The sequence below is a fragment of the Manihot esculenta genome, chromosome 3 (assembly GCF_001659605.2).
Source record: "Manihot esculenta cultivar AM560-2 chromosome 3, M.esculenta_v8, whole genome shotgun sequence".
In the NCBI taxonomy this organism is placed as follows: Eukaryota; Viridiplantae; Streptophyta; class Magnoliopsida; order Malpighiales; family Euphorbiaceae; genus Manihot; species Manihot esculenta.
In genome coordinates, this window is record NC_035163.2 from 9080346 (window position 1) to 9098721 (window position 18376).

Here is an 18376-nt window from a genome sequence, read left to right on the forward strand (position 1 = left end):
AGTCAATGAGCTAATTTAAATCTGCAAAAATTAACAGTACATTACAATATTGATCCTTAAAGTTTTATTTTCTTTACTAAGAAGTCCTTCAAAACAAATATTTTTATTTTAATCATGTCCTTATATATATTATTACATTTAATCCTATCCTCTTTTATCAATTATATTATTTACACCTTTAAGAATTAAAGAATGTTGTGAAATAAATTTTTAAATTTAAATTTCACATATTTAAAATTTTTATTAATAAATAGTAAAATAACAAAATAATACTTATTAATTTAATTGTAAAAATAGTTAAAACTATTTTTTAGCTCTTGAAACTTATATATATCATTTTCAATATTATTAAGTATCAATAAAATAATATATTAAAAGTTTAATTAAATGTTTTTTATCAATATTTTATACTCAATAATGTTAACAATTATGTACATAAGTTTTAAGAGTTAAAAGAAATTTTAAATATTATTATAATTAATTTAAAGTATTATTTTGTTATTCTAATACATGTTAATAAAAAATTAAGATATGTTAAATTTTAAACTTAATTTACATAATTCTTTAATTATTAAGAAGAAAAAATAATATAATTGACAAATGAGAAAATTATTAAATTTAATATACATGATTAAAATAGAAATATTTATTTTTAAAAGATTATTTTATTAATTAAATAAAATTTAAACTACCATATTATAATTTACTATTGACTTTTTAAAATTTAATTTAATATATTGATAAAATCATAACTAATTCTAAAGTTTTAGTTTGATTGTTTAAGAAGAAAAGATTAATATAGAAATACAATTTTTTTTTCAAACATTTGAATTTTTGTGTAGAATATGCTTAAAAATATAAATACACGTGTCGAGAGTAACAATAAAAAAAATCAAGAAAAAGGTGATGGAAAATTTGAAGCGCCAAAACAAGAAAGAAAATTAGATAATGGGATGGCGCAGACAGGCGCAGGCATAATGTAGTTTTAGGATACACTAGAGTAGCATTTCCTTGCCGAGTAAGTTTTGCCTTGCGTTACAAGATTATCGTGTGCGACTGGAGCAAGGTGTGACGCCCGTTTTCAAACCATTTTCTTTTCTTTTTCTTCTCCTTTTTTTTGTTCTTTTCAATCTCTTAGGATGGTGTTCCACAGAATCTCAACAAATACTTTTTGCCTGCCCTTTTTTTTTAAGAATTTCTTTTTCACTACAGTTCCTAACGGTTTTCCTTTTGGATTTTCAGTCAAAGCATTAGCCTTCGTTATCCAAGTACTACGGCAGTCATGTCTAAGACCAAATGGGAAGCTGATAAAATGTAAGAATTACTTGGTCGTTCTTCTTTATTGCATTCTTTAGTCATTCTTTTTGTGGGTTTACCCTCTTCTGGTTTTTAAGACGTTTGGGTTTCATTTTTCTTTTTGGGGTTTTTTCTTTTTATTATTATTTTATATTTTTGGAAGTGGCAGTGTAATGGTTTGTTGTGGTTTTGGTGTTTTCTTGGCATTTCTTTTTATTCTTGAGCATGCTTTGTTTTTTTTAGTAATATCTCCTTCATTTTGGTTTTTGGTTTGCTTGGTAATTTCGTACATTTTGGATATTTAATATAAGTTTATGTTTGCCTCTGTTCTGGATAGGGTTTTGAGACATGGCTTCTCTTTTGTTTTTATTGCTGCTGTGGCCTTTATGATTTGTACGAATGAGCAAGTGCTTATCCCTTTGGAGTTTATTTTACTTTGCATTTTTCACATTTCTGTTTGCGGTGTTAATCATTGCTAATGCCATTGCCACTACTGATTGGGAGATTGTTTTCTTTAGGGATTATTTATATTTTTAATTGTCTTTCTGCTATTCTATTCCCCATTTTGAGCCTTATGTTTTTGCTTCACTACAGATATAAATGACCTCAACTAAAGCAAGTTCCCTGGCTTGTTTTAGGAAATAAAAATTTTAATTTGTAGAAGGGTTTGGGTGAGCATTTATGAGTATTTTGTTTTTTTCCCTACAATTTGAGATACAAAATGGATTTTGACGAGCGATTCTCAACCAAATCGATCATTTGACTGTTCATTTGGAGTAAATTGGGGAGTAAAGTTTCTACTCTTGCGGCCTGAGCTTTTATATGGAACATGGAATTGTAACTTCAAGTATGATGTACTAATGTGCTATATTCAGTGGGTTATGGTTATGTTTTCAGTGTTTGAACTGTGGCAAGCTTTAGAACAATAACTGTGTTCTTTTTATCACTTGTCTGAACTCTACAATCTCTTAGCTTTCAAGGCTTCTGTGTTCTTATGTGTTTGCCATTATTACATGTTTTTATACTTGAGGATTTCTGATTGCTATTATGTTTCAATTCCTTGGTGCAATAGGCTGGATGTGTATATATACGATTACCTTATGAAGAGAAAACTGCATAATTCTGCAAAGGCATTTCAGTCTGAAGGGAAGGTGTCCACAAATCCTGTTGGTAAGACTGTTTAATAGAAAAGATACATTGAGAAGCACAGGAAAAAAGGGACATCTCCTCCAATTGTGCTTTTTAATTCATCTTCTTGTAACTCAATTAATGTTGATTTCCCAGCTATTGATGCACCTGGTGGTTTTCTCTCTGAATGGTGGTCTGTCTTTTGGGACATCTTCATTGCCAGGACAAATGAGAATTACTCAGAAGACGCAATGTCTTACATTGAGGTCAGTTTATGCCCCCCCCCCCCCCCCCCAAACAAAGTGTAATTTATATCCATTAGCAGTTCTTTTTGGTTAACTTTCTCATGCTCTCTGTTTTGGTTGCTTTATTTATTTCCTTGGTCCCCTGAATGCCTAAATAGTGTGGGGCTAATTTCTGTATTGTGCTTTCTATGTTCAACCACATAATGTATCTAATTTCTAAGGAAATTGGAATTGCATTTTTAGGTGGCTAAAAGAGTTGTCTATTTGACATTTTTGAATCCTTCCTGTAGAAAGGGGAGAAAAGTGTCTCAAGGAAGTTTTATCCACATGTTGAACTTGTAACTTTTGGTGTAAATTTATACCAATAGACAATATCCAAATTTATATGCAAGGATTTAATAGTTTTCTCCACATTTTTTGCATAAACATAGTAGCCTGTGTCTTTGGAATTTCAATAAAATAAAAATGGTGTATTCTGTTTCATTAGATTTTCTTCATCAATTTGCTGTATAATTTCCAGATTGGGAGTATACTTGACAAACTTATGATTCAAAACATTTGAAAATAATAGACTCAAATGGTCAAGGCTCGGGAGCTGCATCAGCAGCATCAGCAACAGCAACAGAATTCAAAACCTCAACAACATCAGCAGATGCGGATGCAGCAGTTGATATTACAGCAGCAGCAGCAGCAGCAGCAGCAACGAAGAGATGGGAACCAACATCCCAGTGGAACTGTCAACAGGCCTGCTGCTAAAGATGTTGCAAGACATAGCCCTGCAACTGCAAATGCATCGGCAGCAAAAATATATGAGGACAGACTAAACCTTCCACTTCAGAGAGATTCCTTGGATGAGGTGTCCATGAAGGTGCTCATTTTGTAGGAGATTTAAGATTGATATCTTTCTATTTTCCATCTTGCAGTTTAACATCATATTATTATGCAGCAGCAATTAAGTGATAATGTGGGGCAGCTTCTGGATCCAAATCATGCTTCTTTGCTGAAAGCAGCTGCATTGGGCAGATTACCTCCAAGGTACTTTTCCACTTGATATTGTTTTTGCCGTGATGATTATGCCATTTATTGTTGTCTTCTTCTGGATTGGGACTGTCAAAATTTTTTGTAGCTAAGCCTTTATATTTGTCATGTTTTTTGGCGTAGGCAAACACTGCATGGTACTCCTGGAGGCTCAGGAAATCTGCAGCAAGCTCAACACCGGAGTCAGCAACTTCCTGCATCTAACCAGGTAAACTTCTATGTTAGATTTTTTACATGACCTTTACTACTCTAATACTTGTTATTTATACTGGTAAATTTTTGTTGCAACAGGACACAAAGAATGAGATTAATGCCATGATAAATCCCAGAACTGGTGGTACAGAAGGTTCATTGATTGGAGTTCATGGTAAGGATTGAATAGTGTGATTGATTTCCTTTTACCATTCTAATGGAAACTTCCATACTTACACATCATCTTAGATTTTCAAAAAAATGTGTACCGAATAACAAATCTCCTTAACTGGTTGCTGTCTCTATGATACAGTTTAGGAGTTTGTGATTGTAGATTGGTGATGAGTGGTACCCTTGATTTCTGCAGATGTTCATGTAGAATGTGTAAGAAAATTGTATTATGATGGAAGCAATATTAGTTTTCACATTTCTTTAACAATATGTTTTAGTCTTTGATAGATATATAGAGACCAACAAGCACACAGACACGTATGAGAAATTTTAAATTTGCGGAAACTATTACATTGAGAAAAGAGTTTTAGCAGTTTAACAAACAAAGGATGATCTAAATCCTTAATTTTATATATTATAGGGTAAAATTACTTGCAAATCCATATATGTATATATTCTTGACAAAGATGGTATAAAATGGCATATATAAAATTGGGGATTCATGTACTTTGAGTTGAAATTTGGGACATGTGACATGAAGACCAGTTGATTACCTAGGATTGATTTAAATCAGGCTTCTTATCCGTGATATATATGAAAGCAAAAATTTTGGCAAAATGTGCATAGAATAAAAAAGGGAAATCAAAATGAATTTTGTTACAAAATATTTGTTTTGGAATTAAATTGGCTACAAGCTACCACATTTGCTAATTTTGATACTACTGTTCTGTAACTGTTTACATACACTTATGCAGACAAGGAACTCAAGAAAATTCTGAATTAAAGACTCAAGAGACTTGGAGTTATGTTCTAGATGTTGCATGGGACATATATGGCCCATGTTTGATGATGAGAAGCTTAGTTGGAACGTAATTAGGCCTTCATAACCTTGTTTCGAAGTTTCTTAAGTAGTGGGAGACTTGGAGGGCCTATGGCCCATATAAGGGGCACATTACCCCTTTCCACAACCGATGTGGAATTCAACACACCCTTCTCACGCTCAGAATTTTACTGATGCGTGACATATTTATAGTAGGCCTAACATCGGATGGGGAGACTCTGATACCATGTTAAATTTGGCCCAGGCCTAACTCACCCCAAAAGTTAGCTCAAGGGGAAGAGTGCCTATGGCCCATATAAGAGGCACATTACCCCTTTCCACAACCGATGTGAGATTCAACAAGTTAATTGCATAATTTCCAGGTTTGCTGGAAAATATGTCTAGACATTTTAAGGACTCATTAATGTTTTTGATTTTTAAATTTGGAGTCCTTTATTGATTTAGGATAGTATCTTGTTTGAAGCTTCTCCTTGGGAATTGAAATACCTAGAGGGTTATGGCTGGTATTGAAGCCCACCATCTTAAAGGTTTAGGATTAATGAGTTATTCACAATACATTGTAATTCTGATGATGGAGTTTTATTGTTGATAAAAGCTAGCAGTGAGCTTCTTGGATTGTGTGAAGCAATTTTATCCTAGATTTCATGCCTATTTGGGACCTTGCCTGGAATGACTAAAATTTTGTTTTACTATTTATACAATATTGTCTACAGAACCTAATTTGCATTCTGAATAACTCAATTCTTCTTTTGTTTAATTTTTGCTTCTCAACATGCCCTAATTGTCCATTTCTACTGATTCTAGCTTGCTACTAACCCAAATCTAGCCTTAATATTCAGTTCTGCAAGTTGTTGCATGTCAGTTTGTGTACATATTATTATGCGGAGAAGCAATTATGTAGCGGAGGAGTTCAGAAACTTTTTAAGAGGGCTTATATGATCACCAAGTGTGTAGTTAATGATACGTGAGCCTGTAAGATCAAATCTATGCTTACACCATTTGTGTAGTGCCGGCTTTATTCAATGAAGTTAGAAAGTACGTTAAAGTGTATAGAGTTTAGGTCTGAATAAAATTTATATTTTATAATATATATTGAGTCATTGGTACTCTGATTTATTTTTTGTGTTTTTAGACATTTTGAGTTTAATCATCATATTTCATCATGAGTTAAATATAATTGGGCATCACATTTGGTACGCCTGACAAGAAATTTAAATAGAGGGTAAAAAGGCTATTTATTTGATTTGTGTGGTTTGTTGGAACTAATATATAGTCTCATGTATGCACAGGACCAAATCAAGGGGGAAGCAACTTAACTTTGAAAGGATGGCCTCTGACCGTAAGTTTTTTAGTAACATTTGATATGACCCTTGGATTGCATAATAGATCAAATTTGCTTAAGGAAAATTTAATGAACTTCTATGTGAAGAATTATGAAATCTTATATTGGTTAACGCATTTGATTTAGAACAAACCAATATATCTCCACACTTTATTAGGGAGTTGATCAGCTTGGGCTTCTTCAGCATCAGAAGTTGATGCCATCCCCTCTGCCACTCAATAAATTTCAGCTACAGCAGCAGTTTATCCTTCAAGCACAGCAATACTTGGCATCACAATCTATGAGTGATTTGGAGCGAAGAAAACTGAGAATGCTTCTTAGTAACCAGAATATGGGTCTTGGGAAGGATGACGCCTTAAATTCTGGTGATATTCTTGGTAACTTTGGATCGCTGTTGCAAGTTAATAGCCCTATATTGCCTCATGGAGACACTGATCTACTGATCAAGGTAATCTTTTTTCCCTTTGCACATAATGTTGATGAAACTTATAAATATTTGCATTTTCCATTAAGTTATCTGGTCTCTTCCTCCTGGCTTTTTGGAACCACTGGCTAATGTGTCATTTCATATTTCTCAGTTACAGCAGCAACAATTGCAGAACCAGAACCAACAGCATCCACATGTGAGTCAGCAACCTCAAAATCCAAATCAAAGCCTCCAGCAACAAGACAAAATTATTGGTTCTAGCAGCATGACAGTGGATGGTAGCATGTCAGACACTTTTCGTGGAAATGACCAGGTTTGCTGTCTAGATTATTGTGGCGTGTAGTTTTTTTGAGTTTTGATGATATGTAGCTTTCTTCCATTCCTTGACCACTCACAAAATGAAGCCCAGTGACTGTATTTTCAGCTTGACTGTTGTATGCTTTATCCTTAAGCATGTTGTGCTGTTATGAGAAGTTTGTGGTGTGGTGTTGCCAGATGGAAATTCATGTATATTCTCATATCTGCATCCACTGTGTGACATGAGGGGTTATTAGAGCTGCATTCTTGAGTTTTTTTTTAGATGCAGTGTATTCACGCTCTTTTTCTGTCACACTTCTTTGTGCTTTGAATTTCATTTAGCCATGTAAAGGTATGTGTGCCTGCGTGTGCATGAATTATCTGTAGTTAAGACCTCAATATATTCCCCGTCACTAAGGTATTGATCAAGCTTTTAAATCTAAGTGAAACTCTTGCCTGTTTAAGACTTCAAAAGGTCAAATTGTGAGAAAGAGAAAGCAGCCAGGGTCATCCTCTGGTGCTGCCAATAGCTCAGGCACAACTAACACCACCGGACCATCCCTAAGTTCTCCCTCAACACCTTCTACTCACACGCCAGGGGATGATATTTCAGTTCCTACTTTGCCACACAATGGCGGTTCCTCAAAGTCTATGCTCATGTTTGGGTCTGATGGATTGGGCCCCCTTGCATCTTCCCCAAATGAACTGGTGAGCAATTTTTATTTCCTTCTGCCTTGTTAATTTCATTTGGAGTGATCTTACCCAGGGTGTTATTTATTTTGATTGGTTTATGTTAATTTTAAGCCAGTTTGTATGCTAAGATGTATTCTTGTTTTTTCCCTCTCTTTTTCATTTTATTTTAATCTAGAGACTTACACAGGGGAGAGAGAAAGAAAGAAATGTGCATCATATAAAAGGTAGGAAAAAGCAAAATTAACAACAAACAAATTAGGAAGCACCTTCGACAAAAAAAAAAAAAGAAGGAAGCACAACCTTTTTTTTTTAAATGGGGTTTGCTTACAGAGCTTTTAGAAAGCCATTGCCTCTTACTGGCTAATTTATCTGCGTCTAAGTGTGACAAACTAAAAAGTTTGAAAGGTTCCATTAGGTTCAGTCAGCAAACTTCCTCTGATTAGCTTGTTTAATTGTTCTTTGTTCAATCTATACTGCTAATGTTTTGGACTGCCTGGTTTGTTCTGTATTAGTTTAGCAACCTTGATTTCTTGGTGAGGCTTGCTTTTGTTCTATGGTAGGAACTAGGAACAGTGACCTGTCACAAATGCCCCTTTTACAACAGAATGGCATTGCAGCTGTATATTGTGCACTGTTCATGAAGAATGAGCAATTATTTTCTTAACATGTTTTACTTCCATGTTTTCAACGGATAACTGTTTCTCCAACCCAATCTATTTATCAACATGATATAGTAGCCAACCCCAGTCTTGATTTGGAGTCATAGCAGACGCTCTAAGTATTCTGTCCTGGGCGTCAGGGAGTTTGTGGAGTCTTATATCAGCTGAGGTTTGAGAAAAATATTTCATATATGATTCAGTCAATCCTCCTCCTGAAAGTTGCTTTTTGGGGTGGAATTATTATCTGCTCTATTTTATCAACAATGATTGTTTATATCCAAATCATGGTTTTTAAATAACGGCCATTAGTAACAACAGTTATCTACAGGTGTTAAAGGCCTCCATTACTGTTATCCCCATTGATTATTGGAAAAAAGGAATCTATAATGGCTGTTACTTGCCGTTAGCAGTAACGGTCCACTAGTCGTGCGAACTTCCTCTCCTGTTCTTCTACTTGAATTTCCTTTTTCCTTTTTTCAGATGGGAGCAGCAGCATATTTCATTGTTTTGTTTTGGGCTTGACTTATAATCTATCTTTTTTCTCTTTTTACAAATCTTTCGCTTTTGAGCTATAAGATCATTAATTAATTAAGGTTTATTTGAAGTGAAGGAGAGTATCTACATCCATATCTTGCAAAGGGTGAGTTATTTTCTTTTGTTTTTGGTTGTTTATGTTTAGTTCTTTATGTCTAATAATGATGGATTTAAGGACTTCTTTTGATTTCTATGCATATTATTTAGTTGCATATCTTAGTTTGCTTATATCTTTAAATTCTATTCGTTTCATAAACTTCGCTAACTATTTTTTTTTCTTTTAAATTTTGTAGCCATATCATTAGTGTTACTTTACGATTGTAAGCCTGTTTCTATTATCTGTGACCACTATTTAAATTGATATTCAGATGTCAAAATTCTATGCATATGTTGGCATGTTTTATTCTGAGGAAATTTGCTGCACTGAGTTTTTATTTCCCAGAAAAAAGAAATACAAGTGAGTTATTGATGAATGACATTTGAAGATGATGAGATAAGAGTTTTCTTTTTTTTTTTTTTTTTGGTGGTTCTCCAGATTTTTTCGCCTACTCCCTGAGTTAGTTGATTTGGAAGGGGACAGGTTTACTTGCCATTTTAGTCAGTCTAATGTGCTAATTAATTATCTAAATCAATGCTTTCTTGTGGCTTATTCTTATGAGAGTAAGTGAGAACAACGAAGTGTAGGGATATGAGTTACTTTACATGAATTGTATTTAATTGCTCCATTGGGCGAATGTTATAGATTAGCAGTTTCTCAAGGAATGTTTATGCTAACACTGCAAATGGCTTGTATAGTAATTCAGACTTCAGATGTTGATTAACCTAAATTTTAATCAGTGGTTTGGGGCTGGAAAAAGGTGAAAGGAATATAGATTTTGTTGCATTGCTATTTTCAGCGTTTGCCTAATCTGTGAGATATTCATGCAAGGGGTCAATAACATGCTAGTTGATTAACATTCATCAATATAATATTCTAAATGAGTATTAACTGAGTTGGAAAAGCCACTGGAGATTATATTAAATTATCCAGTCCTAAGAAGGATATTTGCAATGAAACAAGCTCTTCATGTCAACACAAATTACTTTTGTTTTGGGTTTCTGTGATTTGATTAATGTGTCCTTTTCAGAGTTTTTTATTACATTTGGGAGGAATTTCCAGTGGAGATTATGTTAAATTGTTCAGTCCTAAGTAGAGTATTTGTGATCACCTGATTAGAAGATCACGTCTTATTGGCTTCAATTCCATTAACAAGCCCTTCATGTCAACACCTTTGTATCTGTGAAAACATCCTTTTAGAGTTATTATTACTCTTGGGAGGAAAGGCCATAAGCATTGTATTGGAATCAATAATCAAGTTAATCTGTTGCAGGCTGATATGGACCATTTTGTAGATGATAGAACTCTGGAGGACAATGTAGACTCTTTCTTTTCTCATGATGTTGCAGATCTTAGAGATAGGTTTGGTCAATCTGCAGATATCAACAAAGGTACAGATAATGCTAATCCTTCCCTTGTTGTTGCTCACTGCCTTGTGCAGACATTTAAGGATGTGGATGATTCAGATTGTAGAATCATGTAAATTCGCCTCTAAATTGACATTTTTATTCTAATGTAGGCTTTGCATTGTCGGAGATCCGGCATGTGCCTGTGAGTACGAGTAAAGTTGAATGTTGTCACTTCTCATCTGATGGAAAATTGCTTGCAACTGGTGGGCATGACAAAAAGGTAATTACTAGCTACACTGATGTTGTGGAGGGTTTTTGTAACCTTCACCTTAATTCTTCTGGGTGCGGGTGAGGGGGGTTGGTGGGTTGCGATCTCTCATCTCTTTGGATGGTTCAAGTCATCTTACAAGCTGAACATGCTGTCACTCATAGTGATGAAGAGAAAGCTCAACAGTGCTGCATATGAAACTTTTTTCTTTTCCCCATCATTTCTGTCTTCTTTTTTTCCTTGAAAAGATTTCCAGAACAGGATAAAGAGAAAAAGGAATAAACAACTGTTGGCTTGATGATTATGTCCTGCAGGCTACACTGTGGTGCACAGAGTCTTTTACTGCAAAGTCCACCCTTGAAGAACATTCTCAATGGATCACTGATGTATGTTTCAGCCCAAGCATCTCACGGCTTGCTACATCTTCAGCTGACAAAACTGTCAGAGTTTGGGATGCTGATAATGTTAGTAAACATGTTCTCTTTTCATAATTGTTTTGCTGATTTATTTTTTTGTGAATGGATTGAATCTGAAGTGTGATATACTGTGATTTGGTGATGATCTGTTATAAGTTATAGAAAGTAAATATGTTAATATAGGAAGTAAATATTGATAGATGGGTCAGTTGCTTAATCTTAGGGATTGTATAATCATAAGTTTGATTTTCCTTCCTGTTTAGATACTGTCTCTCGTGTATAAATAGGTTGTAATCTCTATTGTGAGACAATAACAAATATTATCTTTCTACATGGTATCAGAGCCTTTCTCGTAGAGATTTAATTTTTTCTCTCTCTCGTCAAGTTTTAATTTTTTTTTTTTTGAGACTTAGGGCTCTATTCATTTAGGTTACCATAAAAAGTAACATTTGGATCTCACCGTCGTTAGAGTCGCCACACCATCCCCTTGTCAGATCTGAAGTTTGTTTGCCGTTCGGGTGTTGGGTGGAGGTGTTTTAGGTACTATTCATATTCGGGTACTGTTCATCAGCACTGTTCACGGTACTGTTTATTGGTACTGTTCACGGAGTACTGTTCACATGGTACTGTTCACGCCAGGTACTGTTTTCTGATTCTGTGTTTCTTTTGTTGCTATCGTTTTAGGTTGGTTGTCCTTATGGCTGAAGTTAAAACCACCACCGTAATTGATGTGATTCCTATGATGACTAAAATCACGGAACACAAATTGAATGGATCTTTCCGATCAGGGAATTTTGATATCTACAGATGAGTATGCACAATTCATCCAATACCAGGCATCTCTAAAATCCTCTAATTCCTCCTCTATCACTGCAATTGCCGAGTTAGATAACTCTACTGCATGTCTTGTGTTTTCATCTTCCAAATGGGTTATTGATTCTGGTGCTACCGATCATATGTCAGGTAATTCTACCCTTTTGTCCAATCTTGAGTCTCATACATCACCTTCTTAAGTTACTCTTGCTGATGGCACTAAATCTTCTGTCATGGGTTCTGGTCATGTCAACTTAACCCTTTCTCTTTCTGTATCCTTTGTATTATGTCTCCCTAAATTCGCATTTAATTTGCTTTCCGTGAGTAAACTCACTCGTGCATTGAATTGTTGTGTCTCATTCTTTCCTGATCACTGTGTTTTTCAGGATCTTTGAACGAAGCAGATTATTGGTAGAGGGAGTGAGTCAGAGGGTCTTTACGTCTTGGATCAGCAACTATCTCGATCTCCTCGATCTCTGGTATGCTCCACGCGTTTAACACCTTTTGATGTTCATTGTCGTTTGGGGCATTCTTCTCTCTCGGCTTTGAAGAAGTTATACCCACAGTTTCATTCTTTGCCTATTCTAGATTGTGAGTCTTGTCAATTTGCCAAACATCATCATTTACATATACTGTCTCGAGTCAATAAACGAGCTTCGTCCCCCTTTGAGTTAGTCCATTCAAATGTTTGGGGTCCTTGTCCTGTTGTGTCTAAGTCTGGCTTTAAGTATTTTGTTACTTTTGTTGATGATTTCTCTCGTACTACTTGGTTATTTTTAATGAAGAGTCGTTCAGAATTATTTTCTATTTTTTGTGCATTTTATGCTGAAATCCAAACCCAATTCAATACTTCCATCCGTATATTGCAAAGTGATAATGCTAAAGAGTATCTCTCTGGGGAATTTCAATCTTATTTGTTACAAAAAAGGATTCTTCATCAGTCCTCTTGTGTTGCCACTCCTTCACAAAATGGAGTTGCTGAAAGAAAAAATCGACATCTTCTTGAAGTAGCCAGAGCCGTCTTATTCCAAATGAAGGTACCTAAATGTTTTTGGGCTTTTTTGATCAATACTGCTTGTTTTTTGATCAATCGCATGCCTTCCTCCATCCTTCATGGTGATATCCCTTATAACATTTTGTTTCCCACTAAATCTTTGTTTCCTATTGAGCCACGTATCTTTGGTTGTACTTGTTTTGTTCGTGATGTTCGTCCACAGGTTACTAAATTGGATCCCAAATCACTCAAATGTGTCTTCCTTGGCTACTCTCGACGTTAGAAAGGGTATCGTTGTTTTTCTCCTGATTTGAATCGGTATCTTGTGTCTGCGGATGTAACATTCTTTGAGTCCACTCCGTTTTTTCCGCCATCATCTGTTTATAACACTCAGGAGGAGGAAGATGACCTCTTGTTTTACACTGTTCGCTCTCTGTCTCCTCAGACTACTCCTACACCTTTCGCTCATGTGCCAGGTCGCCCTCCCATCTTTCATGTGTATTCCAGACGCTTAGAGGACTCTGACTCCGTTCCGCTACCTGCTTTTTCATCGACTGATCCTGCTCCCACTGATCCTTCACTGTCTGATTTGGATTTGCCCATTGCTCTTCGCAAAGGTAAACGGACTTGCACTTATCCTATTTCATCTTGTCTCTTATGATCAATTATCCTCCTCTTCTCGTTGTTTTGACACTGCTTTAGATTCTATTTCAATTTCCAAAACTGTTATTGAGGCTTTGTCCCATCCTGGTTGGCGTGCTGCAATGGAAGAGGAAATGATGGCCCTTGACATTAATGGTACTTGGGAGTTGATGTCCTTGCTCCCAGGAAAGCGGGCTATTGGGTGCAAATGGGTGTTTGCAGTGAAAGTAAACCCTGATGGATCTATTGCTCGCCTCAAGGCCCGTTTAGTGGCCAAAGGTTATGCACAAACTTATGGAGTTGACTATTCTGATACATTCTCCCCAGTTGCCAAGCTCGCATCTGTCCGATTATTTATTTCCTTGGCGGCTACTCATGATTGGCCTTTGCATCAATTGGATATTAAAAATGCTTTTCTTCATGGTGATCTTCAGGAGGAGGTTTATATTGAGCAACCACCTGGTTTTGTTGCTCAGGGGGAGTCAGGTAAGGTTTGTAGACTTCGAAAATCCCTTTATGGCTTCAAACAGAGTCCTCGGGCATGGTTTGGCAGGTTTAGTGAGGTGGTCCAACAGTTTGGAATGAAGATGAGTAAGTGTGATCACTCAGTGTTTTATAGAAATTCTGATAGTGGAGTAATTCTGTTTGTAGTATATGTGGATGATATCGTTATTATAGGAAGTGACATTGCTGACATCACATCCCTAAAAGAATTTCTTAAAACACAGTTTCATACAAAGGATTTGGGTTCCTTGAAATATTTCTTGGGAATCGAAGTTATGCGGTATAAGAAAGGTATCTTCTTATCTCAAAGAAAATATGTTCTTGATTTGTTGGCAGAAACAGGAAAATTGGGTGCTAAGCCTTGTAGTGCCCCAATGACCCCTAACCTTCAACTTACCATAGAAGACAGTGAGCCATTTGCAAATCTTGGAAGGTATAGAAGATTAGTTGGCAAGCTGAATTATTTGACGGTGACTCGTCCTGATATTGCATATTCTGTGAGTGTGGTAAGTCAGTTTATGTCTTCTCCTACTGTTGCCTAGTGGGATGCTCTGGGACGGATGCTCTGGGACAGATTCTTTGTTACCTTAAAGGAGCCCCATGGCGAGGCCTATTCTATGGTAACCATGGGCACTCAAATATTGAATGCTTTTCTGATGCTGATTGGGCAGGACTCGAAAGTTGATAGGAGGTCAACTACTGGGTATTGTGTTTTTGTAGGAGGTAACTTGGTCTCATGGAAAAGTAAGAAGCAAAATGTGGTCTCCCGTTCTAGTGCTGAATCTGAATATCGAGCAATGGCACAAGCCGTTTATGAAATCTTGTGGGTACGTCAACTGTTGGAAGAAATTGGGTTCACAAATTCGGTGCCTGCTAAGTTGTGGTGTGATAATCAAACAGCTATCCACATTGCCTCCTCCAACCCAGTATTTCACGAGAGGACTAAACACATCAAGATTAATTGTCATTTTGTTCGTGAAAAGGTCCAACAATAGATAATATCAACAGGACATATCCGAACTGGAGAACAATTAGGAGATATTTTCACTAAAGCTCTGAATGAGACTCGAGTTGATTATATATGTAACAAGTTGGGCATGATTAACATTTATGATCCAACTTGAGAGGGAGTGTTATAAGTTATAGAAAGTAAATATGTTAATATAGGAAGTAAATATTGATAGATGGGTTAGTTGCTTAATCTTAGGGATTGTATAATCATAGACTTGATTTTCCTTCCTGTTTAGATACTGTCTCTCGTGTATAAATAGGTTGTAATCTCTATTGTGAGACAATAACAAATATTATCTTTCTACATGATCCAAGTGTTTAGAGCTTTACATTCATATACAAGCATTTATGAGCAACTGTACGTTATGCACTTAAACATTACTTCACGTTTATGAAATGGCAGTGACCTTATCAGTATGGGGCATCTATTATTTGCTTTTCAAGTGAAAATTATGAAATTTTCCTTCAGAGGATATATAATCACTATTAGGAGATACTGTTTAACAAGTATTGGTGGCTTATTTTCAATAATTAAGAAAGTCACCTCGTTGGTTGAGTTGGGTTGAAAATTGTCCTGATGGAAATTAAGTCAAGGTCCTTGTAACCAAAAGGCATTGTGAATCTCATTATGTGAGGCTTATATTTTTAAGGACCTGTATCTGATAGGGTTGAATTATTTAAACCACATAAATTATCTTAAACACCTATTTGTCTGACTAAGTTGGTTCAATGGATTATTCCAATCTGCAGCCAGGCTACTCACTTCACACATTTACCGGACATTCTACAACCGTCATGTCAGTGGAGTTCCATCCTAGTAAAGAGGATCTTATATGTTCATGTGATAACAACAGTGACATTCGCTACTGGAGTATCAGGAATGGCAGTTGTGTTGGAGTTTTGAAGGTATAAGTTGCAGCTGTTATGCATGTTCAGAAGTCTAGTGCAAAATCATTATTTTATCAATGTTTGTGGATTTAATTGCATTGTCTTTCTTTTAGGGAGGTGCTACTCAGACAAGATTTCAACCTCATCTCGGAAGGGTCCTTGCAGCTGCTGCAGAGAATGTGGTATCCATCCTAGATGTTGAGACTCAAGTTTGCAGGCTTAAATTGCAGGTTGGTTGCATCCATCATATTAGAATAAGTGAACAATATTCTTCCATTATTTTAGTGGAGTAATTATCATAATAATCAGATACCTTTATGCTTATTTTAATGGGAACTTGATAAATTGATCGGCCTATGCTTGTTGCTTTTTCTGGTATTTTGGATCTTACTCCACATGTTTCTTGATTTAGAACAAATAGTGGATTTCTTTTTGTCTTGCTTCTAAGATGCCTCCCCGGATTTCAGGGATGGCTACTAGGAGTCTCACAGTTTCCCTAGTTCAAGGGCGGCATTAGGTTTAATTATTTTTCAAGAAAACATTATAAACAAAATGAAACCTGGAATGATACAGCACTGATTAAGCAGTTATAACAGAGAACCTTCTGCCTTATGACCATCTTGTGAACGAGTTGAGGATGACTTTTTTTTTTAATAAAAAAAAGATCATAATTTTGGCATATATTTTCTTAAATGCAAGGTTGCTGTGTGCATCTGTATTGTTTATGATGCTTCCCTGAATCGAAACATCTTTTAGCTGCACTTGTGTTTGGTGGCAGAAGGTTAGAATGTGTCGTTTTCTGTGTTGAAATATAATTCTTACCATCCATTTTTCAAAACAGACAAATTTCAGTCTTTAGGTCTATATCTCCAAAGTAAAATGTTGTAATGGTCTCTGACATTGCTCATGTTTATTCTTCATATTGATGGATTCATTGTCTGTTCGATGGTATAATTGACTCCAAGATTTCTCACCACTTCCGTAATATGAATGTGGAATTTTTCATTGTAGGGCCATAAAAATCATATCCATTCTGTGTGTTGGGATCCTTCTGGTGAGTTTGTGGCATCTGTGAGTGATGACTTGGTTAGGGTGTGGACGGTGGGGTCCGGCAGCAAAGGGGAATGTGTTCATGAATTGAGCTGCACTGGAAACAAATTTCATACGTGTGTTTTCCACCCCACTTATTCGTCTATGCTGATAATTGGTTGCTACGAGGCAAGTTATTGCTGCTTTATTTCCCTATGCAATGTTGAATTCATTTTGCGTGCTGGATTATATTTTAAAATTGCAAGGTAATGCCTTGATTGTCTTGGATGTGGATTTGAAGGGATGGAGGTTTGTTCTTTTGTTTTAATTTGGTTGCTGTTTATTAGAAGTATTAAATGAGCCTATTGATTATCAAATTGGCTAAGATGCTCTTGCTCTCTGTCTCGTCATATGGTCTTCCAGACTCTGGAGCTTTGGAACATGGCAGAAAACAAGATGATGACTATAGCTGCGCATGACAAACTGGTATCTGATTTAGCAGTGTCAAGTGTTACCGGTTTTGTAGCTTCTGCTAGTCATGATAAGCATGTCAAGCTCTGGAAGTGATCTCATCGGTTTTTGGGGTCTTCTCAAATTACCATTAAAAAATGTTTATGCTAACCAGTTTCCAGGTTTTCTGACGAATACTTTTTTAGATGTTTATATTGTCAGATGTCTACAGCCTGTTTAGTAGGAAAGGGCTTTTAGATTTTGTCCATTTTACATTAATGAATGCAATTATAGAATATGAAAATGTTGATAGCTCTTAATCATGCTGGTGATTCTCCTAAAACTAGTATGAAGAATGTATGATAGGTCTGGTTTGAAGGAGTTCATTTAGTATACCCGATGCATATGCATTCTCTCTCGTATGAGGCAGGTCTCATCTTTTAAGAGATGAGTATATTCAAAGAGTTGAATGGTAAGAAATTAATAGGCTAACTTGTATTTAATTTTCAAAAATATATATTTATAAATACAAAGGTATTGAATAATAAAAAAATTAAGTAATATTAACTTATTAAAATATTTTTAAAAATATTTAATGGGCTAAAATTTTTTATTCTACGCTGTTTTAAATCTTATTATTAATTTTAGAAAGTGTAATATAAAATAATTAGGGCTAAATTTACCATTAGTTTTTATTGTTGTTATTAGTTAGATGGATTCGGTTTAAAATTAAATTGAAAATATTAAAAATCGATTTTATTAAAATTTTAAAATCGAACCGTACTAATTTAAAGTAAAATAAAATTAAACTGAATGAAAAATTTCAGTTTGATTTAATTTAGTTATTCAGTTTAAAATTTCTTTCATTCAAAAAATACCTTTCACCATCAAAAATAAAATTTAATTTAAAAATTAGCAATAGAACACATCTGAAATACAAAATCTAAATCCTTACAAATTTCATTTTTCACGTACTAAAAAATAATCATTCTTGATTTAAGAAACTTTTTTCATTATTAAAAAATTTTGCATCTAAAATTTATAATAAATAG

The 18376-nt window shown here is 35.2% G+C and overlaps 1 protein-coding gene across 5 annotated transcripts; it reads left to right on the forward strand.

Moving 5' to 3' along the window:
* The first annotated feature begins 921 nt into the window (after positions 1-921).
* On the forward strand, positions 922-17628 carry LOC110610500 (transcriptional corepressor LEUNIG). 5 transcript variants are annotated; one of them, XM_021750432.2, is made up of 19 exons: positions 922-1066; positions 1243-1314; positions 2369-2466; positions 2581-2690; positions 3241-3537; positions 3616-3704; positions 3831-3915; positions 3999-4074; positions 6201-6250; positions 6411-6701; positions 6832-6993; positions 7443-7685; positions 10234-10351; positions 10480-10589; positions 10892-11041; positions 15708-15863; positions 15959-16075; positions 16857-17063; positions 17298-17628. In XM_021750432.2, exons 2-19 carry the CDS (start codon positions 1283-1285, stop codon positions 17439-17441), a joined length of 2535 nt encoding a protein of 844 aa, XP_021606124.2. In that variant the 5' UTR covers positions 922-1066; positions 1243-1282; the 3' UTR covers positions 17442-17628. The 5 variants fall into 5 exon arrangements, with proteins under 5 accessions (XP_021606124.2, XP_021606125.2, XP_043811361.1 ...); XM_021750433.2 differs by having other exon boundaries at positions 3619-3704; XM_043955426.1 differs by lacking the exon at positions 922-1066 and having other exon boundaries at positions 3190-3537.
* The last annotated feature ends 748 nt before the right edge of the window (positions 17629-18376 follow it).